The sequence below is a fragment of the Vespa crabro genome, chromosome 1 (assembly GCF_910589235.1).
Source record: "Vespa crabro chromosome 1, iyVesCrab1.2, whole genome shotgun sequence".
Taxonomy (NCBI): domain Eukaryota; kingdom Metazoa; phylum Arthropoda; class Insecta; order Hymenoptera; family Vespidae; genus Vespa; species Vespa crabro.
Window position 1 is genome coordinate 24352594 of NC_060955.1, and position 24675 is coordinate 24377268.

The 24675-nt window shown below is 40.8% G+C and overlaps 3 protein-coding genes across 12 annotated transcripts in view; 1 reads left to right on the top strand and 2 right to left on the bottom strand.

The window, feature by feature from the left end:
- Window positions 1-13620, bottom strand: LOC124430519 (elongation of very long chain fatty acids protein AAEL008004-like). Of its 4 annotated transcripts, none has more exons than XM_046977225.1 (6): window positions 10651-13616; window positions 5055-5199; window positions 4251-4594; window positions 3088-3225; window positions 2746-2988; window positions 1-1861 (listed from the first exon to the last, which is right to left on the bottom strand). In XM_046977225.1, the coding sequence occupies exons 2-6, from the start codon at window positions 5158-5160 to the stop codon at window positions 1682-1684; spliced, it is 1011 nt and encodes a 336-aa protein (XP_046833181.1). In that variant the 5' UTR covers window positions 5161-5199; window positions 10651-13616; the 3' UTR covers window positions 1-1681. The 4 variants fall into 4 exon arrangements, 3 of the variants coding, with proteins under 3 accessions (XP_046833181.1, XP_046833192.1, XP_046833203.1); XR_006943789.1 differs by having other exon boundaries at window positions 1728-1861; window positions 2327-2988; window positions 10651-13620; XM_046977236.1 differs by lacking the exon at window positions 5055-5199 and having other exon boundaries at window positions 10651-13613.
- Window positions 1780-23666, top strand: LOC124430493 (elongation of very long chain fatty acids protein AAEL008004). 7 transcript variants are annotated; one of them, XM_046977172.1, is made up of 7 exons: window positions 1791-1929; window positions 3153-3247; window positions 19900-20008; window positions 20093-20364; window positions 20475-20658; window positions 20808-20923; window positions 21001-23666. In XM_046977172.1, exons 3-7 carry the CDS (start codon window positions 19912-19914, stop codon window positions 21283-21285), a joined length of 954 nt encoding a protein of 317 aa, XP_046833128.1. In that variant the 5' UTR covers window positions 1791-1929; window positions 3153-3247; window positions 19900-19911; the 3' UTR covers window positions 21286-23666. The 7 variants fall into 7 exon arrangements, with proteins under 7 accessions (XP_046833118.1, XP_046833128.1, XP_046833170.1 ...); XM_046977195.1 differs by lacking the exons at window positions 1791-1929; window positions 3153-3247 and adding exons at window positions 5277-6517; window positions 6626-6914; XM_046977162.1 differs by lacking the exon at window positions 3153-3247 and having other exon boundaries at window positions 1780-1918.
- Window positions 22510-24675, bottom strand: part of LOC124430385 (serine/threonine-protein kinase SIK3-like) — a 9956-nt gene continuing 7790 nt past the window's right edge. The window contains exon 13 of the mRNA XM_046976888.1: window positions 22510-24642. Within this exon, the coding sequence (XP_046832844.1) occupies window positions 24400-24642 (243 nt within the window). The 3' untranslated portion in view covers window positions 22510-24399. The remainder of the gene's footprint in view (window positions 24643-24675) is intronic.

The following is a 24675-nucleotide window of genomic DNA, read 5'->3' on the forward strand; positions in this document are numbered from 1 at the left end:
TTTGGCTTAATCTCTCTCTCTCTCTCTCTCTCTCTCTCTCTCTCTCTCTCTCTCTCTCTCTCTTTCGCGCGCGCGTACACTCGGAAGAGAGAATTTATCGACCCACGTTGCGTCCTGGGTTGCGCCGTCGCGCGACCATCTCATCGCGACGTCCTATCGTTATTCGATTTCAAAGAAAATTTAATCCAGGCATTCGCCGTTGCTCGAGCGTCGTCGATCCTCGAGGAAGGTGCCAGAAAAAGTGATATCTACGCGGATTTATTCGTTCGTTCGTTCGTTCGTTCGTTCGCTCTATCCGCTTATTATTGATTCACTTCGAAATTTTATTTGTTGTTCTTTTTTGTTTCTCTTTTTTTTTTTTTGGCAATGGTCAAATGGCAACGCGAAGGAGGAAAGATTTTTTCTCGTCGATAGCATCATCGGGATTTGTCTTTCGCGAAAGTGCCCTCGGAAGCAGTGATGATCTAAGGAGAAAAAGGGAAAAGAAAAAATTGCATCGCTCGAGAATTCGTCGCATGCAAAGTCTTCTCGAGAGTCCTCTCGAAGCCATACATCTTGCTTTGTCGATTTTTTTCTGTGTATATGATACACGTATACAAATACATATGTACTGAACGACGTTTTAGAAAAACTAGCCGCGTTCAAATTCGCATATATGCATACAGGGCTGTCAAGAAAAAGGGATTTAGAAATTGAAGAACAGATCGACATCGGCCAAAAACGATATGACAAATTTTTATTTTTTCTTTTATCATCTATGAGCCAAACAAAAAACAAGGACCTTTGTAGGCGCAACCCTTTTCATTTTGCGAAATACGTAAAAATCCTTCGTGTCGCGCTTATAGGTATAGGTACATAGAAAAGAAAGAAAGAAAGAAAACAAATAAATAAAAAAAGGAAAAATGCCATCTATCGCACTTACGTGTGTCGAGTCGAGCTCGCGAAGAATCGGAAGTGGCACCTTGAGAGAGAGAGAGAGAGAGAGAGAGAGAGAGAGAGAGAGAAATAATAATCGAGGAGAAGGGAAACGACGACTTTAACGATCGATCGTTGAAAATTTGGCTTTTATGGTGATATGACCGGAGTTTCGAGCGAAAAAAAGAAAAAGAAGACAGGCAAAAGATAAAAAGCGAAGAAAAATATTTTTTAAAAGCGCTTTAACAGACCGGCAGGAGTTTAGAAATATTATACTCGATCGATTTTCTCTGCCGCCCGCTTTCACATTTTTTCAATCTTGAAAGGACATCGAGATCGATTCGATGAACGAAAGAGAATTCGCGGATTGTCCTTGATTCCTCCTATCCAAGCGTTTTACCCCGTCTTCTTCGTCGAATCCTCCGAAGCTTTCTCACGTAAAAGGCCGTATCCTTTTCTTTCAATTCCAATTAATCGAACGAGAAGAGGAAGGCGAGAAAATCCTATTCGCTCTCTCGCCTCCCTTTAACAAAATTCATTCATGTTGTTCGTGAAAACGTCCTGCGTTTTTTCCTTCGTTCGTTCGTTCCTTCCTTCCTTCCTTCCTTCCTTCCTTCCTTCCTTCACGTTCGCGGGGTCCAGTTGAAACGCGCAATTTTTAAAAGCAAGAAGGAGAAGGAAGGAGAAACAGCCGTTTTCCCCTTTCGCTTCCTTTCTTCTTCCTCCTCTCCTTTCTCTTTTTGTACGGTCCATCCTTCTCCCAATCTCAATCCACCTTCGTCTTATCGATCGACTTCGTTCTGCGATAGGCCCGCCGATAAAAATCGGAGAAAAGAACAAAGAAGATCGCCGAGTGAAGCAGTAAGAGGATTGCAACCAGCTTCGGGTATCCGCAGTCGAAGATCAAGGCCTGCGCGCTATGCACGAATACTAAAAAGAATTGGATCTGAAAATGAAAAGGAGATATCGCCGATTAGGACCCTCAGAAATAAAACTATTCTCGGTGAGCTAACGGTGAGTTCTCTAATTTTTCCAGCCCCTCTCGAGAAGAAGGAATGGAAAAGAAATAATTCGTTTCTCAGTCATTAAATCGCTATTAGTCGTATGCGATTTTTTGATCGCGTTAGCGAAGGCGAAGCAAGGAGCGTAATGAGAGAGAGAGAGAGAGAGAGAGAGAGAGAGAGAGCTCGAACAAAAAAAATGAAAACAAAAACAAGCTCGATGATCGTACAGGAGTTTAAATTATTTATATAAATCAAAATTATTAATATAAACGAGAGGCTTCTTGGATATGCACGGACAACGACAAACGATTCCATATAAAAGACGGTGATTAGCGGTTGTCGTTGCATCGGCATTGCCAATGTTCTAGCTAATACTTGCTCGGTTTCTCTCTACCGTAGTGTCGTACCGTAGATATATCGGAATGCCTAATTATTGCGCCATCGCGCGACCTAGTCGTCCGAGTCCGACTTAAACGTCAGAGTCAGAGTTAGGTAATTGCCCAACGATTGCACTTTTCACTTTTCCTCTGGTCCCTCCGGCCTCCTGCTATCTCGCCATAATACGTTCGCCATGAAATTTTGCCTACGTTGTGCGCGTGTGCCCGAGTGGGGGGGAGTGGGAGAGAGGCCAGAATTGGCGGCCGACCTAGGAATCTGCTCTCTGCGAGATCGGAAAATCAGTGTTTTGCCTTTAACACTGAACAACAATTTGACGATTCATTGCGAAATGGAACAACCCAAATTGCGCTCGCTCGCTCGCTCGCTCGTACGTATCATTCGTCGTTTCTTTTCTTTCGTTTAGGAGGAAGCTAATCCATAGGCTTACCAATTGAATAGTGGTGAGATGTTTCTTCCACCACAAATATTTTTTGTATTCGGGTCCCATGGCAGCCAACATGTAATAAGCGTACATGACCACGTGGACCGCGTTGTTTATGAGATTTCCTAGGGTACCGTGTCCACCGGGAATAAATTTAACGCAAATCCATGTCTCCAAAGGCGTCAAAGAATGATGATACAAATGTAGAAACGTCACTTGACTCTTCTTCTTTCGTAAGACGAAGAAAACCTGTAAATTCGATCGTTCAGATCTTTCCTCGTTTTATTTCCTCTTTCGTCGGCTTTAAATAATCGATCGACTTAAAATATTCGAGCGCGAATACTTTACCGTGTCGGCGAATTCGGTAAACTTGCTGATAAAGTACCACCAACAAAGGTTCGCCATTCTTAAAGCGGACGGATTGTGAGAATAATCGACTGGCTGGCACTTGTAACTGTAGTCCAACAGCCATCCGGACATCAGGTGCTACAAAGGGAAAGGCAATGAGGTAAGAACGATTCGGATAATAATCATTTTGTTTTTTCGTACCGAGTAATTGGCTCCCCCCCCCCCCGCCCCCCTCCAACCCCACCCCACGTCTCCCCCTACAACCGTTCCTCATTTCTCGATGATCCAATGGCACTTTAACCTAATCAGGCCTACGTAATACTCGCTTGTCATTGCTACGATTACGTTTTCATCCGACTTTCGAATACGAGCCCTGTCGTTGAAATGCATGCGTTAGAAATGATTCACACGTAAGTGCATTAGAGGCAGGCAGAGCTTACTCGCTTCATATGCTTTTACCAGACACTTCATATCTAATATCTCCGTGTTATTTACCTCCCGGCGCGAGAAACGCATTACGCGTTTATAACGGATCATCGCTGATATAACCGAAGAAATTTCATTTATCAATAGTCCTTCCTTCCTTTCGTCTTTCGACGTGGAACTATTGTCCAATGGACGGACATAATATATTTTCTAATCTTTATGGAAGATCGACACAACGAGAGCTACGATCTCCGCAGGCGTGGAGACCCGATATGGGACACGTAATAAATGTTTTTCGCGTTTCGAATTTACGAGTTCGTCGTCGTCGTCGTCGACGATTTTCTCAATAAGTTAGAAGAGAAGAAAAAGCTCGTTCCGCGAGTTCGGCTAAAAACCTCGATTAAAAACGTTCGATTTCGCGGAACGTGTTCGACGGTTCTTTTCGTTTCTTTATCTCGATTTATATAGGCGTACGTTCGGCTCGTACTCGCGCGTCGCGTCGTCATAGGGAGAAAAGCGGAAGAAAAGAATAAAAAAAGAAGAAGAAGAAAAAAGAACAGCCATGGATGGATTCCCAAGGTATCTCGAAAAGGTTGGCTCGAAGAAAGATTTAATGCGGATCATTACTTTAAAATCTATCGAGAAGAGATAGATTCCATATATAAATGTCCTTCATTAAAATTAGATCTTGACTGAGATTTGAGATTGACTTAAGGAAAGAGATTTAATTTGATTACCTCGTAAAGCATTCCCAGAGAGAAGATGACCTGGAAGGCGTTGTAGGCGATGAGAACGTTTCTGAGATTATAAGGCTTTTTGTTGGACATCATACGTGGACCGGCTATCGTCACGGAATAGAGATAGAGTAGAACTATGACGACCGTTGGTATCGGGGATTCCATAAGAGGCCAATTGCCAACCCGCGGATCTGAGGCGCTCGCCAGGATTTCCGTGTACTGTTCGAGGGCCAATTTGACCAAGCCTTGAGCACCTACGAACGTTGTCCGGTTCCCATCAACCATCTCTCGCATCGGTTCCGGTTCCCTCTCGACCACTAACTCTGCCGCTGCCGATGCCATCTCTGAAAAAGCGATCGATCTCCTTGAAATCTTTCTTCCTTACGTTGTTGCGAACAACTAAATCAATGTTATTCCTTTTTCAAATAATTAAGCCGACGATGGGACATCTCGCCTTGAGTAGACACTTTTAAACGTTCCCGTTCGTTTAGGTTTGTTCGCAAAAGTAAACGACCTTTCATTGAATATCGTCTCCCGATCGTTGAGTAATGAATGCAATTACGCGTATGCCACGTGTACCTCGTTAAGTTGAATACAAATCGGATTAACAAGACGGCGAGTTTAAGAGCGCCATTCCTATTCCGAGATCTATTCGTACGGACCTCTCGTGTTCTCGCGAAACATGGCGAAAGTAAAATGTTGCCATTGTAAGAGGATCGATATCGATCGCGGACCCACCGTAGAAACGTGTTTCTCATTTTCGACCCACCAAATGCAATATTTCCAGCCGCAAATGTTTCGCACCGTTGAATCCGTTAAACCTCCCGCCGAGCTTGCCTTTTCCACCATCCTCCCGGAATTTCACATCTCTTTTCTTCTCCTTCATCGTGCCGTCTTGTAAACGATCCATCGTCCTCGACAACGAGTACGTCCTGTCAACTTGAGACTTCTGAAAGACCATCCGACGTAAAACGTTGGAAATATGATTTGCCGATGATTTAACGATGCTTCCATCGTTAGATTTTCTCTTCCGTTTGAGCCCGATATCTACGTAATCGTACTACGAGAGATTGTCTTCCTCGTCCGCGTTCGCGTTAAATAACCATCGACGACGACGACGACGACGCGAGACTTTATTAATATCACGATAGTCGTCAGAAATTGAGTTCTAATAGAGTCGAAAGAAAGAAAAAAAAGAAGAAAAAAAAGAAAAGAGAAGGACGAGTATATCTCTCTCGTTCTCGGACAAATTTTATCGAGCACACTCAGGGGAAAGTAGCTTCGCAAGCGAGTGCTTCGATCGGACCTAAAATTCGCGAATCTCTAGCTTTGCACGGTACGCGTGATGGTAGAACACGCTAATTTCGACGTAGTTAGACACGCAACGAGAAGTTGCCGAGCGAACCAGAAAGAGTTGCTAGGCCGTTATATCTCGGTGAAGGAAGAAAAAAAAGAAAAAAAAGGAAAAACGCTCTCGTCCCTCTCTTTTCGCTTTTATCGAAGAATAATGAAAAGTAGGTAGAGAGCAATAAGGCGTTACGACCAACAACAAGGTTGCTCAATGTCGTTGCACCGTTCCTTACATTTTATGAGATACTTTTATTATACTTAACCAAAATAATATTTTACGTCGTTATAGCATTCGTATACCCGATGTTAAACCTCCCCACGTCTAAATAACTACCTTGTTTCGCGCTGCGGCAATTTAATAAACTATCGTGCAATCCGTATCGCGTTATGATCGTACAGCTTTTCGATCGTATTTATTAAGTAGGTTAAAGTTAATTGCCGTGACAGGGAATGAAGTAACTCGCCTTTTGACTCGAGCTCGAAAATTGGCATTTCTCGCGTTGGAATTCGATTAAGAGGTTTAGACAAGTTTCTGCAAGTTCGCACGCAATTTACCTTTCTACCTACGTACCTACCTACCTACCTACCTATCTATCTAGCTAGCTGGTTCCTTGCATTTTTTCTCCGCTCTTTTTTTCCCTTTCTACGAAGGCCTTTAACGAGGCAAGGTTAAGCGAAAGCCCATTGTCCAAGCTGGAGCCGTTCTCTCTGTAGCGTTATCGACATAGCGAATTTTCATCGGCAAAATTAAATCACCGACGAACATTAAATATCTACGTAATTGGAACGTTTAAATTGGAGGAAAGGTTTTTGTTGAAGAGGAAAGAAGAAGACAAGAGAAAAAGAACAAAAAACACAGAAATAGAAAGAAGCGTCGTTAGGTGAAACTCGATCAAGTCAACTCGATTCATCCTCCGGTAAGAGAGAGAGAGAGAGAGAAAGAGAAAAAAGTCGATCGCGGGCGGTCCAGTATTTCTGGGACAGCTCTGACCCAGGTAGTAGTACGTAACTTCCCTTTTCCTTAGCTCGGCATTGACACGGATGCCCGACGACGAACGGTATTTCTTCGAGAGAAAGTCCAGTGGAACGGGTTACGGAGATAAGGAGGAGGATGCCAGAGGAAAGCCGGTTAAGTGCGGGGAAAAATAAAGAAGGAAAGAGAGAAAGAGGAGACGCTTTTTATTCGAAACGGTAACTCATTTTATCTCGTACCATCGAGTCGTCAAAATGAGAGGCTCTTTCAACGTTGGCACGAGGATGAGGACGATTAGACGCGTGCGACGTATCGGCTACGTACCGACTTCGTGTTAATAGGTAAGTAGGCCGATTCCACGGTTTACACGGCCTTTTCACGTTTTTCTATGGCTCGAGCCTTCTTCTCCTCCTCCTCCTCCTCCTCCTCCTCCTCCTCCTCCTCCTTCTTCTTTGGCACGCAGCGAAATTTTTTTTCTCCATCGACATCGACGCTTTTTACTTTCGGATTCCATCGTCCGCGATCGTAACGCCTGGCCATAACGCGTTTTCTCGCTTTACGATCGCTTCTTTTTTCCTAACCGTTCTAACGGCTCAATATTCATTATCGAAGTTTGTACAAATAGAGACGAAGCCCCGAGCGAATCAGAAAGAACTGGCTTTCGTCGAGGCAGTTATAAAATGCCGTCCGCTCTCTTCGAATATTATATCAAACTCTTAATACTCTTTCCGCATTACAAGGAATACCCCGTTGCTTACGTCGTTGGTAATCCTTACCAACGACGATGCGCTAAATTAGATGGCTGAATTATATTTCGATCGAGGACTTTGAAAGTTCTCCCCCTTCTCTTCCTCTCAGAGGGCAAAGGGAAGAGAGTTGTTTTTCCGAATGAGAATAGGGCGCACCTTTATGGACCGACACCAGTAAAAGAGAAAAAAGGGGAGAAAAGAAATCTCGAGGATCGGGGAATCGCGAACTGGAATATAATTTTCTTCTTCTACGTCGTTAAACTGCTTAGGCCCATCTGTTTGTCTTTCTCATCGAACAACTGGAACACCAGCCGACGAGGCTTTGCTCGATCGTAAATACGTTTTATTAACGAAAAAGGACGTTTATCGCGAAGGAAGGAAGTCAAGTTAAGAGGAACGTCGATTAACGAGGTTAACGATTATTCCTAGCGACGAAGAGACGAAAGAGCGAAAAAGAGTATTAAAGTATTGACCGAGAAAGGACTGAAGATATTTTTTAAACGATTCGAACCTATCGATCGAAGATATAAACTGTTGCAACTACAAATCGAAATAAATATTAATTAATTAAATGTTAACGACACGATGGGGCTTAATGCAAATATTCGAGTAGACATTCCTCGTGTCATTCCTTCGTAGCATTTCCTCCCGGAGGAAAATTAAAAATAGACGCCGGTCGAAGGTGCGTACGATTACCTCCTTTCCTCGATAGTTCATAAAGGAGACTCTTGCGAAACGGGAGAGTTAAAGACGTCCCGTGCTAACTCGTTTATTCGATTAGCACAAATGATAATTTTACCGATAACAATACGGAGACAAAGGAGGAGACGTTAATTGTTTCGAACTATGCCCATTTGTTCTTTAACTCAAACAGATCTTATCCATTCTATCTTTCTTACATTCCCGTGCACAGTACCTTTAAGCCGCACCTGCTTCTACGAACACGGTCGATTTGGCCTTTTCGAATAGATCGCGAGATCTCGACTTTTTCTCTGTACTTTGATCGTTAACTCGAAGAATGTTTGAAAAATAAAGGCAATTTTCAAGTTCGCTTACCGCGACACGCGATCGTCGTACCTCGAGCATGTCCTCGAGTATCGTTCTATTTAGGTGATAGGCAAAAGCGATCTTTGCTCTTAGCTGGTGTATACATATAATATCTAGGTGTGTGCGCGCGCGCGCGTGCGTGCTCTCTCTGTGTGTGTGTGTGTGTGTGTGTGTGTGTCACGACGCACGTAAAGATCGAAGAAGACCAGCTGGAAGGCGAGAACGTCGGTTGAAATCACATTAGTCAGTTTTCAATGGCACGAATCTCTCTCTCTCTCTCTCCCCCCCTCTCTTCTCTTTTCTCTTTCTTTCGAGCTCTCCAAGAGAATATGCACACGACGGATTTTCTCTGTTGGTAAGAAACGAAGACTTGGATTCGTCTCTTCTTCGCTTTCACAAGGAAAGCTAAATATCTGAGCGTTGCAAAAGTAGTCTACGACTTCGAAACGATGCGAGTAGCGTGTAATACGTATGCTTCTTCTTTTGTCCTGCCCATCTCTCTCATTATCTTCCGATTTATGATCGACCGTTAGCCAAATCACGCGATTAACAGAGAACTCGTAAAAGGCTTTTCCTACGCTACTAGACCTCGGATGCGAACGTTGTCGATTGTATTTTCTTTCAACGAATTTACTTGAAATTTACCAAACTATAATTACCATCGTCGAATAAATCACGGTTTTTATTTTATTTTCTCGCCTTGACGAATAAGCTCAATCTGCTCGTACGATATCCACATATATGAAACTTTCAACGATCATTACGTAGTTAATAATTCAAGTATATCATCGAAAGCGACACTTTGTGCCTTTCTTTAATTTCATATTCTCGAGATGACCCGATTTCTATGGACTTACTTCTCTCCGACTTTTTCGGTCAGACTTCCTGATCTCGTTCCATCTATGTGGAACGATCGATCGTCATTTTACGAATATTAAATTGACAATGCAAAGTCAGATCCGCCTGAGAAAAAATCCTACGCATTTATTCTTTTTCGTTTTCTTCTCTAATATCGAAGAAAAATGTGGAAGATCGTGAACGCGCATAGCAGGAAGACCTTTACTTTTTATAAAGGAAAAACGGCGATTGATCGGTTGAAGGTTCGCCTACGTCGTGTTAAATGATTTTCTTCTTTTCTTTTTCTCTTTTTTTCTTTTTCTTTTTTCTTTTTTTTTTTTTTTTTTTTCTTTTTTTTTTCACTCGTCCACGAACACAAGCCGAGTAATAAACATCCAAGTAATAATCGTCCAATTATTAATTTCACCTTGTTATGCACCGGCATATTCTAAGCGTATCCAAATTAAGATAAAGAAATCGATCGAATTGAGATTGTAATTTCTTCGTGAATACGAACGTACGTTTCCTTTTTCTTTGTATCTTTTATGAAAATTGAAATCGAGATTGGCTCGATCAACCTTGTGCCAAATATTACAAGATGAGTTTCGACGAGCCCGTTGTGTAACTATTAGGGAATCGCGTGGCGGAATACGCTCGTTGAGAGAGGTTACATATATTACGTGTATTACGTTAGGTAGTTGACCATGCAACGCGAAAATACCTTATCGGCCATTCGTTTACGAAGAGAGTGATTATGGACGGACGAAAGCCCTCGTTCCTTTTGAACTTTGACTCTTCTCGAAGCGACATTAAAAACAAAAAGATAAGAAAAAGAGAACAAGAAAAGAATATAAAACCTTGAAGATTTCTTTCTCTCAAGCTGCGTGCACCTTAGTTAACACCTTAATTGCCAGGTGTGTTCGAACGTAACAAAAAAGAACTTACGAAATCGAAATAGAACGAAGCTACGATGTTTTCTTTTTCTTCAACGGAACTTTCCCCTTTAATTCGGCCCGATATTTCGGCAAATGTGAGAGAAAAAAGAAAGAAATAATAATAATAATAAGTGGAAAAAGAGATAAGACGTTTTCGTGCGATAAGACGAAAACTCGTTCGAACGTACGCGTGCTCGTGAGCCGTGAAAAACGAATGAACGATTTCCAAATTAGTTTTTCATCTTCTCCCTTCGAATTTGTTTCAAACCTGTAAGGTTTGAAAAACGTCCAATGGCAATGATCGAGAAGAACTTCATTTTTCCTGGTCGTAAAAAAGGCAAGTGTGTATCGTAAATGCGCGCATAGTTGAAACGCGCTCCGCCAGTGATATCGTTCCACTTGCTCGCTCGAGCGCGATCCATCTCGGTAGCGATCAATCACCAGGACATTCTCTCTCTCTCTCTCTCTCTCTCTATCCCTGAAAAATAAGAAAAGATCTTGAACGTTACCTATGCGTTTCCCAATGAGAGATCGGCTCTTTCGAAGGAAAAGAATTTGGTCCGCTCGAGGCACTGCACTTTATTCCAAGTCGCGTGGGAAACACTTGAAAATCTTGCTTCTCCTGCTCCTATTCGAACACTAGGTTTTGTCCGAAAAGAGCCTATGTTTGTTCATCGATACGCTCAAAATTGCCAAGTCTTTTGCCTCTGCCTGCCCCCCCCCCTTCCCCCGAATTTCAAAGATCCACGATCCAGAGGCTCGAACGACGATTAGGCTCGACGACGAATAATATACGACGACGTATGGAAGGATGGCGCTTTTATTGAGTCGAATATTTTCACTTGTTCCTTTCTTCCAGCAAGTGTCAAAAGATAAGAACGGATCGATATAATTGGAAGAATTTTGTTATCGCTCGCTCGCACACTCTCGGTAATTCTTTTCGGATCGACTCATTTCGTGGTCCAACGGACGATCCTGCGCGAATAGTCTGCACGATGCTGAACTCGCGTCTTAAGTATTAACTGACCTAGTGGGGTCCGACTACGATCAGGCTCGTTGTCGGAAAGGTGGGGACTTATCGAGTTCAGGAGCGGGCTCGACGAACGAGAGAGTTCTTCTTGATCGATAAGAGTCAAGGTTACTACGTTTGGCTCACAACGTTTCCTCGAGATCGATCATATCTCTCTCTCTCTCTCGCTCTCTCTCTCTCTCTCTCTCTCTCTCTCTCTCTCTCTCTCTCTCTCTCTCTCGCTCTCGCTCTCCCCCTCCACGCTCTAGCCAACGAAAATCTTTCGTAGATGAAGCCTGAAGAGAGAGAGAGGGGGGGGGAGGGAAAGAAATGGATCCCTATACTGCACTATATTTATTTTAATGTTATACCAATATAGTAATGCCTCCTGGTAAAAGTTCAAGATACGCTTGTCTCGCGAATCACGTAAGAACGACTTGTGCATAGATCGTAAGAGTTCAGGTGAGTCACCTGTAAAGGTCAATCGAGAGACAAACGTTTGCCTATATTTTATATCGTTGATACGCAAAGAGTGCACGGACGCTCAAAGAGAAAATATTTTACAATGGCGTTTCACCACGGATCATCATCCACTTTTTCCTCGCTCAGCTCGTACGAACGCAAAGCTCTCTGTATTCCTTCGGAGATTGCTTTTGCTATCGACGGAAATCACTAGTTTGTCCTTTCGATCGATTTACGAATCAAACTCATAAATCGTATTTCCACCATCTCCATTTTTTTTTACGTACGTAATTCTTTACGTACTTAAAATACTCTCCTATGCTTTATATTCGGGCTACTATCAAGTACATATGGATACCACACATTGTTCTGTTTCCGTATATAAAGTTAACAATAAAGTTGTGCATTCCCTTCGATACATTCTTAGATTTGCCATAATTTTCCGCATACGGATATCGGTCATCGTCGACTTGTTTTTTCCTTTTTCTTTTTTAACGACTCTTATACGCGCGCGCATGAAACCACTTTTATTTTTCCTTTTGACGCGCGCGACCGGTGCGGAGTAAAGGTTCGTTTGATCTCGAAGATTTATTCGCGGAATACGGACACGGAGAAAATCCGGTCTTCTCTCTTTCTCTCGTCCCTATTGGGATTGTTGTGTTTTAAATGAAATTCGTCTTGCGCGACACATTGCCGGGGTATCTCAAAGCTTGAATGAAACGGCATAAAACGCCGATAGAAAGAATGGCTACATCGAGATGAAAAAAAATTGATGGGCTCTCTTTTATTGTTTTCCTGTTTTCTTCGGGTCGATTGTCGTCGTCACGCAACGTGACGATAAATCCTTCTTCACGATATCCACGTGGCTATCGACGTATTCTGATTGATTACATAATTCTTTTCCATCCTATGTAACGATTATAAAGGTATTATTGAAGTAGCTGTGAGGACTCGAGATAAAGTGAAGTAAAAAAAAGACAAAATTCAAGTTGCTCGAACTCCATTGATATCTTCACCTAACGATCGTAACTTACAGGAACTTAGGGATCGTAACTTAGAGGAATTTCGCGCAGCTCACTTTCTCGATCTATTATACGTTAAGTAGATAAATTTAAAGTTATCGTCGAAGGTGTCCTGAAGATATAAAGATCAAAGGAGAAATAATTAAATCGACTAAACGTTTCCCCACAGGGCTATTATTAGTTCGCACGAAAAAATATCTGATCTATCTAAGCCGTATGCTTATTTTCACCTATCTTCTTACGGTGATTTTCCGCGAGACATGGTTCAATGGGAAAAATGAAGATCAAAGAGTGGTGGACGCGATATGCATTAATCGTAATTATTGCTCATTAATCGATCGTTTATACGCATTACTTTTCAATGTTTATTCTTGCGATGAAGTAACAAGACGCGTCACAGACAAGAAAATAATACGTGAAACTGTTTTCTTGTTTGTTAAAAAGTATATAATTATAATATTTTATCGAGTCTTGAGTTGTCGTGTCATAATTGTTCCTCAATACTACCTTACAACGAAAAAATATATTTACCCGAATGGAATCATTTTATTTATTATTCTATTCGGAGTAAAAAAGAAAAAAAGAAAAAAAAAAAAAGAAAAAAAAAAACAACAAAGGAAACTAAGTATACTTAATGAATAATCGCGCGTAAAATCAAAACTTGAAGAAGAAAATAGGGAAAAAAAGGGAAAAAAGAAAACGGAGGAGGGTATATATATATATATTCTTTATCGAGAAATAAAGAGATGATCTTTGGACGTCACAATCTCGGCCACGTTTCTTTTCATAAAGGTAGATTTCTTTTTGCTGGCAAATCATTATCGCGCAAGCGTCAATGAACGTGGAAATTCCCTATAGAGAGATTGCGTAAACGCGTGCATATAAATTATCCCGTAAACGTTGCTTCCATTTAGATAAATTAAAAGAAACGTCGTCGAAGGTCGCAAGATCGATCGAGAAAGGAATAATAGAGAGGTAATCGCGAAGGTACGTACCTAACGCTTACGTAATTGTACGGACGTAAATTGGGACGCTCGTCCAAAGATATTCGAGGGCGAGTCGATTCGTGAGACGAGCCCCTGAAGGCGAACAACCGGTGATAACTTGTGCCCAGAAACTTTGCACGTTACTCGACCTTATTATTTCTATTCTCTCGATCTAAACGAGATTATTATTACATTAGTTGATGTTATGTTAGTACTCTCTATTTTTCTCTCCATTTTTTCTCGTCTATTTTCAAACGAGCTCAAAAACAATTCTAAATGTATACGAACATCTTACGACGGCTATCGCGATCGTCTAATAAAGCGGCCTTTTTATACGAAAGAGTTATTGCTAGAGGAGTTGGGATCAAATGAAAAAGTATTCTATGCCGAATAACCGATCGACCGATAGGAATCTTTAGGAAGCATGTACGTTCTTCATTTAACTAGGATAATTTTTTAATAACCAAACAATCGTATCCCCGATAAGATTTATCCCCATAGTCCTTGGATAAGCCTTATCGATGGCCATTTTAATTTAAATCGGCCGATCTAAACATTTCGAATTTCTTTTTACGATCCGTCGATCGTAAATTGTCGATATATAGGGAAGGACGCGTGCAATTATATCGAATCGTACGGTGATTATCGGCATCAAAATCGGACTTTGTCAAGTTCACGGATTATCTGAACGTCCATCCAGACGCACGTAAAGGAACTTTTCCAGGACTATGATTTATGAGTAGAAACACAGAGAGAAATATTCCTTCTCCTTTTTTCTCTTTTTTTTTTCCTACTTTCTTCCCCCGTCCTGCCCCGATTCGACAGTTGCATTCCGCGTAGTAGTAATTCGTCACGTTCCTTTATAAATTTCATATGTAAAAGAAGCCAGCCGTGAACCTTGACTTTTTGACATTATCATTTCTACATCGGCGTTGCGCGCTGTCATTGTATGCCTTCGGCCAACGGATATTGCGCGCCCGCGTGCACGAACCGACGAAGAAATTCCAAAGGCAGCTGACGACGATGCATGACGACGATGCATGACGACAATACAAAAATTAAGCGAACCGTTTCTTAGCTTTTCTTACCTTTGTCTTCTCACTCTCGCTGGAGAGAGACTTTATCCGATTTAACGATTTAAACGTCAGAGCGTCAGAGCCCGTAGGACGCGCTTTTTCTTTTCAGTTCCGATAATTCATTAAATAAATTTCGTTACACCATATATATCGTCCATATTTTCAAAAGAACCTTCGTTCGGTTTAATACGTTTTATTAAAATATCCCTTTCCCTTTCCTCTTCGTAGGAATCCAGACCGAATATATATATATATATATATATATATATATATATATATATATATATATATATATATATATATATATATACGTAGATAATTGGGGCCATTGCTAAAAATACAAGTTGTCTTTATGTGAAACGGGATTTTTTTGAAAGAAAGGAAAATAAAGTTTCCGGGGCGTTGAAGAGTTAGGCGTCAAGAGAAGATTAATTAATTGCACGGACTTGGCAAAGAGAGAGGATGGCGCAAGAAATAGGAGGAATCGAAGGGAATCGCTTACAAAGTCTCAGAGAATATTTGTTTTTCTCTGAATGCATCTCGCATGCATATTGCGACATACGTAGAGGCAAGTAAGTGGACCTGCTTCGCGTAAAATGCTTCGTCACGGGAATTGTTAGGAGCGCTCTTGCGTCCTGCACGCAAAATCCCGGGAGCTCTATTTTCATTTCATTTCTAATTATTCTCGATCCTGTCGTTAGCTGAAGTCTGAAGTGTCCTAAGGGACGTTACGGAAGACGGGGCTCGAAGCGCGGAGCCGTTCGCCTTGACATATTTCTTGCTGATTGAGATTTATTTCGATGATCCGTTCCGTTTCGTACGCAATTACGGTTCCACGAGACCCTTTATTACTTACTCTCGGCACCGTAATCCACCGTAAGCAACGCGGCGAAATCTAAAAGCATTTACGCAACAATCGTTACGATCCTATGCGAAGGAGATTGACCGTTTCATTTTCTACATTATCGTTCTTATCGTTCGTTACACCATCCTGCACGGACACACACATACGCCTAAACAAGTTAGTCGTCCTCGCACGTGTACGATCATCGTACGACGCATACGAGAAAGAAGATTGAAATATTCACTCGTACTTTCATTTTTCTCGTATCTTTTTACAATCCGTTGTCATTTATTATAATGGCGATTAAGACTGTTGAACACCTGTGATTATTAAGTCGAAAAAACGAAAACGATTTTTTTGATTGCCTCTCCTATCTTCTCATAACTTATTTGCTCGTTGTACGAAGTAAAAAAGAGCGAATGCTTCGTTATTATATTTTTTACTTCGTACAGTTTCAATGAAATAATTAATTCGATGTTAATTCGATTCCACGGTATAAACAACAAATACGTCAGTCTATGTGCATCAACGTCCTTTCACGAGGATCCTATTTCGTTCGTCGAACGACATCGAATTACATGAAATAACGTAATTAGATTTATTCTCATTCGAATTTTCGACACACGTGTGTGTATAATTATTATGGCGATGAAGTCTGTTAAACACCTGTAATTATTAAATAGAAAAAACGGAAACGATTTTTTTGATTGTCTTTCTTATCTTCTCATAAATTATTTGCTCGTCGTACGTAATAAAAAAGAGCGAATGCTTTTTTATTATATTTTTTACTTCGGACAATTTCAACGAAATAATTAATTCGATTCCACGATATAAACAACACATACGTCGATGTATGTAACTCAATGTCCTCTCACGACGATTCTATTTTGTTCGTCGATCGACATCGAATTACTTGAAACAATGTAATTAACTTTATTCTCATTCGAATTTTCGACACATGTGTGTATATACAAGCATGTATACAACCGATAACAATTTTATTTCCCGTTGACGTCGACTTCCTGACTTTATTAAAGGCTATTAAAATATTTCGACTTTACATACGAACCTTTTGTGTCGCTCGCATTACTTGCATTCCTTATTAATTATATTAATAAAAATACATCGTATAAATTGTCGCGACTTCTTTTCTCTTTTAACCAGAACAGGTTTACCTTTGCCTTAGGTTTTACCCTTTTATGCATCTAGCTCTCAAGCTTTTTACAAGTTGATCAAATCTCTCGACTATAGGTACCGAGAAATGTCGATGGATAACAGGCCGTGTCCCCTCGTAACTTTTACAACGATTGAGAAACAAAGTATCATTATTTCTAATGTTATTGAATGAAATAATAAACAATTCTTTGCATACTCGTTCGCGAGTAGCCGCGGCTTGAGTCGAATGACGTATATAAATATAAAGAAGAATGAAAGATATGTAAACGAAATGCATAAGTGCTTTATTTATTCAATTTCCATTTAATGACGCAACGATCAATAACGTCGACACCATCGCAATGAAATCGATTCTATCATCATCGGTAAGATTCCGATAATGACACGCAAATCCGAAATAATGAATTGAACGGTAAATGCGAACGATGTACGCGATTATACAACTTTTATACTTCTTCTCCGCTCTCTTGACGTAATCACCGGCTTCTTCCATCGTACTACTTGCCAAATAGAAAAAAAAAAAAAAGGAAAAAAAAAATAAAATGAAAACAAATCGGACGAAAGTTTCAACGCTTCTCCTACCTTTCCAACGAGAACTTTCATTCTGGTGAAGGGGGAGGGGGGGGGGAGAGAGAGAGAGCAATCGTTGCGGTATGAGTAGGTAGGAACGTACATACGTAGATACACGGGAAGAGAAGGGAGACGTAAGTTTAATCTAATTGCAGTTGTATACCCCACTTCTTCGACTTATACGCAAGACGGTATAACAGGTCGCGTGCGCGAGCGCGTCTTTCGAGTTTACTTTACGATCGGTCGGACAGTTGTACGTAAACACCGGTTCGAACGCCTCGATCTTTTCTATACCCTTGCTATTCGCCATTTCATTTTTCTTCTTTTGCCTTTTTTTTCGAATAGATCTTAATCGATCGCACTTCGCGTACTCGCCAAATATCCTCGAGCACTTTTGGAAAAGGAAAATAGGAGAATCGAAAAAGGTAGAGAGAGAGAGAGAGAGAGAGAGAGAGAGAGAGAGAGATCTTCACCGTCTGCGCGTTCCTTTGATTCTGCCAGCCAGCCGGTGCCTCGTTGACTCGTACCACTTGACACGGCCGGGCTCGATTCATTTTCACGGTAAGATCCACGGACAAATCCGCTTATTACGAATTTGCAAAATTTCTTCCTCTTACGGCCGTTCTGATTATTCGCCCGAAATGATTTTCTCCGTTCTTTGGCGTGAAATTATTTCTCGAAAATACATGTGCCTGCCTATCGATATCACTTAGAGACGAAAAAGGATTAATTACTGTATAGCGAGGATTAAGAAGGAAACGAGGGAGAGAGAAAAGAAGAAAGAAAAACGAGAGCTGACGAATATAAAAGCGTTGCTTTCTCATCCGCGCGAACCTGTCTCTCTTCGAGTTACATCGAGGAAAATCTATTTGCGGAAACGGTTCGAGCGAGTTACGGCATGCGGAAATTACGAGCCGCGCACCGAACTCACCGGTCCCATAATAATACCGTAATCCTTATTCTCAGACATCTCGGGGCGGGGATTATGGGGGGGAGGTAGGGGTGGCGAGAGAGAGAGAGAGAAAGGCAAGATAGTATCGCGCGCCGTGCTTACGCGCGGATCGAAAGCCGCATTAGAGTGACAGAGGAACAACGTGCACTTTTTGCGATCGCTATCTCGATGATATTAGCAAGCTCGATTGATAGGAATCCGATGAAAATCCGTGAAACAGGCACGAAATTCATTCGCGACGAGAAGGAAAGAAAGGCTCGGAAGGAAGAAAGCGTGGCGGGAAATCAATGTAACGACACAAGTGTCATCGCATGGTCGCAACTCGAACCGAGACGGATGGACTCGTTCCCATTATTTCCCATACACGGAGAACATCGTTCCGGTGACAGTCTCTCATCCATTTCCTTAGCGACTCGTCCAGATTCCATCCACGAAGAAAATTCCATCGACTCTTTGTACGCCTGTGCGTGAACGCATACTCGGCCCAATCCGTCCAATTTTATATAACTTGCCTGGAATGTGAAATCTTTGTTATTGTTTTGTTATGACATCGTCGGAGTTGGGGGACGTCGCGAGGTGATGACGCGCCACGATTCAAACGCGTCCTAACGATCGTTCGAAAATCGATAGACGAAAAGGAAAAAGCTTTGCTCTCTCTCTCTCTCTCTCTCTCTCTCTCTCTCTCTCTCTCTCTGCCGTTCGAATTGCAAAGGAAAAGGGTTGAACGAGTTGGGAAAAAATAAAGAAAGAAGAAGCAAACCAGACGCGACGGTCGGTGACCCCGTAAACACGGACGCATTGCTTCGGCGTATGTATATATTCGCATGACTGACTTACTTGCGAACCGGTATTCCTGCCTCCAGGGTACCAACTGACATGGAAAAGCGCGACCAACAGCGGAAGACAAAGACGCCGTTATAATTATCTATACGTTGGCATACATTTGTTCTCTTATTTTTTTAATCGATAGAGGATCGTCTGTCCCTCTCTCTCTCTCTCTCTCTCTCTCTCTCTCTCTCTCTCTCTCCATCTCGATCGGTCAATGACGTTCAAAACGAATTTTAATAATTTCACGAAATTCCAATAGAATGAGAAAATCAAAGGGATTTATTTAATCGATATCAATACGTTCGAGGAAAACATGTGCATGTCGTAAATGCATGTAGTAAGACGCAATCGCAGTCATTATCGTGCGCTTCACCGTGCTTCGTTGCTGATTCTCTTTCTGTCGTATTCTGACGAATTCAAATGATGCCGAATTCGATGGCGCGAGTTCGTCTCGCGTGTGTCCGATCGGAACCGAACAAGTTTCTTTTCCGGAAAACGGCGATTTCTTCGTCCTTAGACTTTCGTAAGACCGTTCCCTGCCTCTCTCTCTCTCTTTCCCCACTCTCCCACCATCCCTTTACTTCTCGAGTTCGATCCAATTAGAAAAACGGCTCCACGGCCAGCGTAAGCCGATATAGTCGAGCCAGGCTACGCAAGCACGCTAGGTCAGGATCGATTAAAGTCGGTAGGAAAGGGGCTCGCGCATTTCCGTCCACACCTGCTGCTGCTGCTGCTGCTGCTGCTGCTACTGAATGTGTATCATTTCGACGAGGAACAACAAAGCCTTTCTCTCATGCAAAGAGCGATCATATCTTTTCTTCTCTTGATTCCAGCTAATCCTCCAAATGAATATCACCGGCGTACCACCGATCGACAAAATGGCCAACATCTATGACAATTCGTTGGTCCGATTCTGGCACTTTATTTTTCACGATCTCTCGGGTAAGGCTCGACGATCAAATGACAGTCATTTCTATGCTGCGTACCTACCTTGATTATTATACATACCGTACGTAATAATCGTAGATCCCCGAACACGGAATTGGTTCCTCGTGTCTTCACCGGTGCCAGGCGTCAGTATCCTTATCGGTTATCACTACTTCATCCATTCCTGGGGTCCTAAGTACATGGAACATAGGAAACCGTTCCAAATGAAGAACATTCTAGTCATGTATAATCTCATACAGGTCTTACTCAGCACTTGGATCTTTATCGAAGGACTCAACTCTGCCTGGTTAACGAAATATAGCTTCAAATGCGAGCCCGTAGATTTTTCGGAATCACCGGATGCCCTCAGAGTACGTTATAGAATTTTATTTCCTTCTAAGGCGTATAACTCCTAACACGATTCTTTTTCTCTCTTCTTTTCCCTCTTTCTTTATTTCTTTTCCAATTTTAACAATTTCAGATCGCACGAACCGTTCACATTTATTTTCTCGCTAAACTGACGGAGCTTCTCGACACGGTCTTTTTCGTTTTACGAAAAAAGGAGAAGCAAGTTACGTTCCTCCACGTCTATCATCACACCGTGATGCCTATGGTCGCCTGGGGTGCAACGAAATATTATCCTGGAGGTCATGGTACTTTCATAGGTAGGTACAAAAGTTTTTTACAGGGGAAAAAAAACAAACAAACACACACACACACACACACACACACACAAGAAGAAAGAGAGAAAAAAAGAAGGAAAATGAACGTTACCTACGATTCGCCGCTACAATTGACCGTTGCTTTTTCCAAGGTCTCATCAATAGCTTCGTCCACATCGTGATGTACACGTATTATTTGCTAGCCGCATTATTGCCTCAATATCAAAAGTATTTATGGTGGAAGAAGTACATAACGACGTTGCAAATGGTAGGTAATTGATAAAAGATCTACGACCGAGACGACGTTGGAAATGATGAAATTTACGAATCGATGATAATTCGCAGGGACAATTCTGCTTGGCGTTCTTGCACAATTCCCAGTTACTCCTATACGACTGCGGTTACCCAAGGTGGTCCGTCATTTTAACCCTTCCAAATGCAATATTCTTCTATTTCCTTTTCTCGGACTTTTACAAGATGGCCTATGAGTCCGATCGAAAGAAGAGAAGTGTGACGACGGTGAACGGTAAGATCGAGTCCAACGGTACAGCGAGAAAAAGGAATTGCAACGATTTCGAAGATACGTCGAACGTTTCTTCCATTAGGAAGATAAAAGGAAAGGAGAATTAATAATTCGTCGGATATTTCTTACGATATTTCTTACGTTGTAGGGTATTACAATGATATTTCATAAAATAGAAAAAAGGAAAAAAAACAAATGGCAAGAAGAAAAAAAAGAAAGAAAAAACAGCCGAGGGAAAAAGGAAGCTCATTTCTTCGTGCCAAATCGAATTTCTTCGAATCGAAATGCATTCATTAAGGATTATTCACTTTTACGCGCCCGATCGTTTTCGAATCGATACGAACGATTAATAAACGAGAGACAAACGTTCTGCTCGGTTGACGTTAACGGCCCATTAACCTTTCATGATCGCGAAGAGAGATTCCTTGTTACGAAAAAGAATTTTTCCAACTTTACTCCAAGTATATGCAGACGATATATGTATATACATATATATATATACGTGTATATATATATATATATATATATACACATCTCCTTCGATACAATGTTATCGACGGCTGCCAGAGAGGGAGAGAGAAAACGATCGAGAGTAGGAATAGATCGGCAATTGATATTTCTAAAAGCGTGTGCGATCGCGTATCACACGTTATAGATTAAAGTTTTCTCATGTGCCATAACAATCAATGTTAACGAATCGTCGAAGTTCTCTTTCCATCGTTCTCTCTTGCATCTCGTTTCTTTTGCATCGCGAAACGCGCTTCGTTCAAACTTTAGACTTTATACTCAACGATATAAGGAACGCGTTAGAGATCCAATCATAGGCACCTTATATCGATATTAACGAAGCTCCGAAATTAATATCTATGTGCGAGAAAATAAACACGACTTTTGCTGATAGAAACTTTCCCCGTCTCGCCTTCTTACGTCACATCCGTTTTTTTCTTCCTTTTCATTTCTTTTCTTACTACGACGTAACGTAGACGTTTATCTATTTTTATCTGTGCTCTTACCAACTTTCCTTTTAAAAAAATAAAACAAGAAAATCAGTTTTCACGCAATAAGAACATTCCTTCCATTTCCGTTTCCCAGGATTTTCGCCTTTCGGTCCTTTCAGTTTTCGTCGAGGAAAAAAGGATCGAGTCAGTCGTCCAAGTTCATACAAGTCCAAATCGCGCACGAATTTGAAATTTATTCTTATATCTGACTTTGATAATAAGAATAATAGAATAATAATAATAATAGCAGCGAAAGCAATAATGATAATAATAATAGTAGTAGCAGTAGTAGTAGTAGTAGTAGTAGTAATAATAATAATCAACTCCAATGGGTATATTATACTTTATATTCTATTATTAGTATATTTAAAAATCACAGTCTTAGTTGAAGAATTGACAACAGAAAATACTATCTTGTAAACCTATCCGCATAGTAATATTCATAATGTACATTACAAATGATTCTCTCCTTTCTTATGACGACATCCAGACGCATCCTCGCATATATGTATTTATACAGCTATATAAATATACATGTACATATACATGTGTGTGCGTGCGTGCGTGCGTGCGTGCGTGCACGTGTGTGTGTGTGTGTGTGTGTGTGTGTGTGTGTGTGTGTGTGTGTATATACAATAATAAGGTTCATCCTCTCTCGCATCGGGCATCGAATTTCCATATACATATATATGTATATATAAATACGATAAAACACCGTTTAAAAAGGAACAACAATCGCGATAGAGCAAAATCAAATTGATCGAGATACGACAAAAATTCAGATATCTTACATCGATAGCGGCTAAGAGGATAATTTTAAATACGCGAGTACTTTTGACGCGATACTTTTACGTTTACGAAAACAAGTTCGACGAGCTAGCTGAAAACACTTTCGAGTAGTACACCTATCTACAATATGTACCCACGCAAATGTCTCTTGTCTATCTTTTTTTCCTTTCCTTCTTTCTTTCCTTCTTTATTTCTTTCTTTTTCCGTCTTGTACGCGTCAAATATAGAAAATATGATATATCGATTGACTCTGTAACATCGTACGTATTAGTAAATTCTGTATCATTTGACATAATAATTTCGTTTCATTCGTTTCTCTCTTATCTTTCTTCTTTCCTTTCTTATTTATTTGTCGCCCCCCGCCCTCCCCTCAAAGGAAGACCGTCGAATCGAATTTTCGTAGCTCTACGATCGCTGTGAAAATGATCAAATATAGTACATACTTGTAGATATATATGTATGTATTTTATGTCTGACGATTAGATTACGAATGTTTAGAGATATGCCTATTTAATTATATACAAATGATGATAGCGAGGAGAAATTGGTGACATATTATGTCGAAAATAAAAATACGCTGTCACATATGCACGACATATGTGGTATATTCGTGCAAATGTCCGTCAAACGAAATATGCAAAACATATCTACGCAAAATAATGGAGACATAATATGCAAAATAAAAGTGACATTTCAATATACGTATATATACATATCTATATACGAACCTTTCTTCGACTTTAAAATCTTTATCTTTACTTGAAAGAAAAAAAAAAAGAAAAAAAGAAAAAAAGATTCGCGATAAAGCAGTACGACAATAATACATGAAAAGGAACGAATCGTCTTAAAAATCAATCTAGTTCAAATATCTTTTTCCCTTTTTGTTTTTTCTCTTTTTTCTTTTTCTTTTTTTTTTCTTTTTTTTTTTTTTTTTAGTTACGACAACTTTCGTAACATTTTCTTCTTTTCCTCAGTTTTGTCCGCTTTCCGATCAAGACCCCTTTTCCCTTTTCCCTCGATCCTCGATATGATTCTCTCCATTTATGACGACGACGACGACGACGACGACGACGACGACGATGACGACGACGACGACGACGATGAAGATGATGTCATAAAATGCTTGCAACGCCAAGAAAGTCTACTTTCTAATAGCTAGTTATTCTCTGTCTCGAAGCTGTTCCTTTTCGTAACTGTCAATCGTCGGCCAACAGATTGATCCGCAAAGAGTAAATATCTGCTCCGTTTCTATCGGAGACGCGCAATTGATTCAAGCAAAATTAATAATTCATGCTTGTGTATCGAAGAAAAACAAAAAGAAATTGTCTCTACGTTCGAATTAACAAAATAGAAAATTAAAGAAAAGAATTTTTCTTTGCGCGCGCATCTCGCACCTGGCCAAGCAAAAATAAGCTAATATCGATAAATTTAAATCTATTTCAAATTTATTAGGATCAGCCGATTGTAGCCGCGACTTGAGAAACGTACCATCGAACGCTCTTCGAGCATTGACGCACAACATTTCTCCACGTATGTATTATATATCCATATATAATAAAAAAACAATGTCTTCTCTGTTATTTTCTTGATTTTTCTTTCTTCCAATTCTCTGCGTTCTTCTTTAAGTTTTTCTCCCTCATGTCGCATCGTTTCTTCGTTTCTTCCAACGGCAGATGCCTGTATCACGGGAGAAATCGATCTTTGGACATA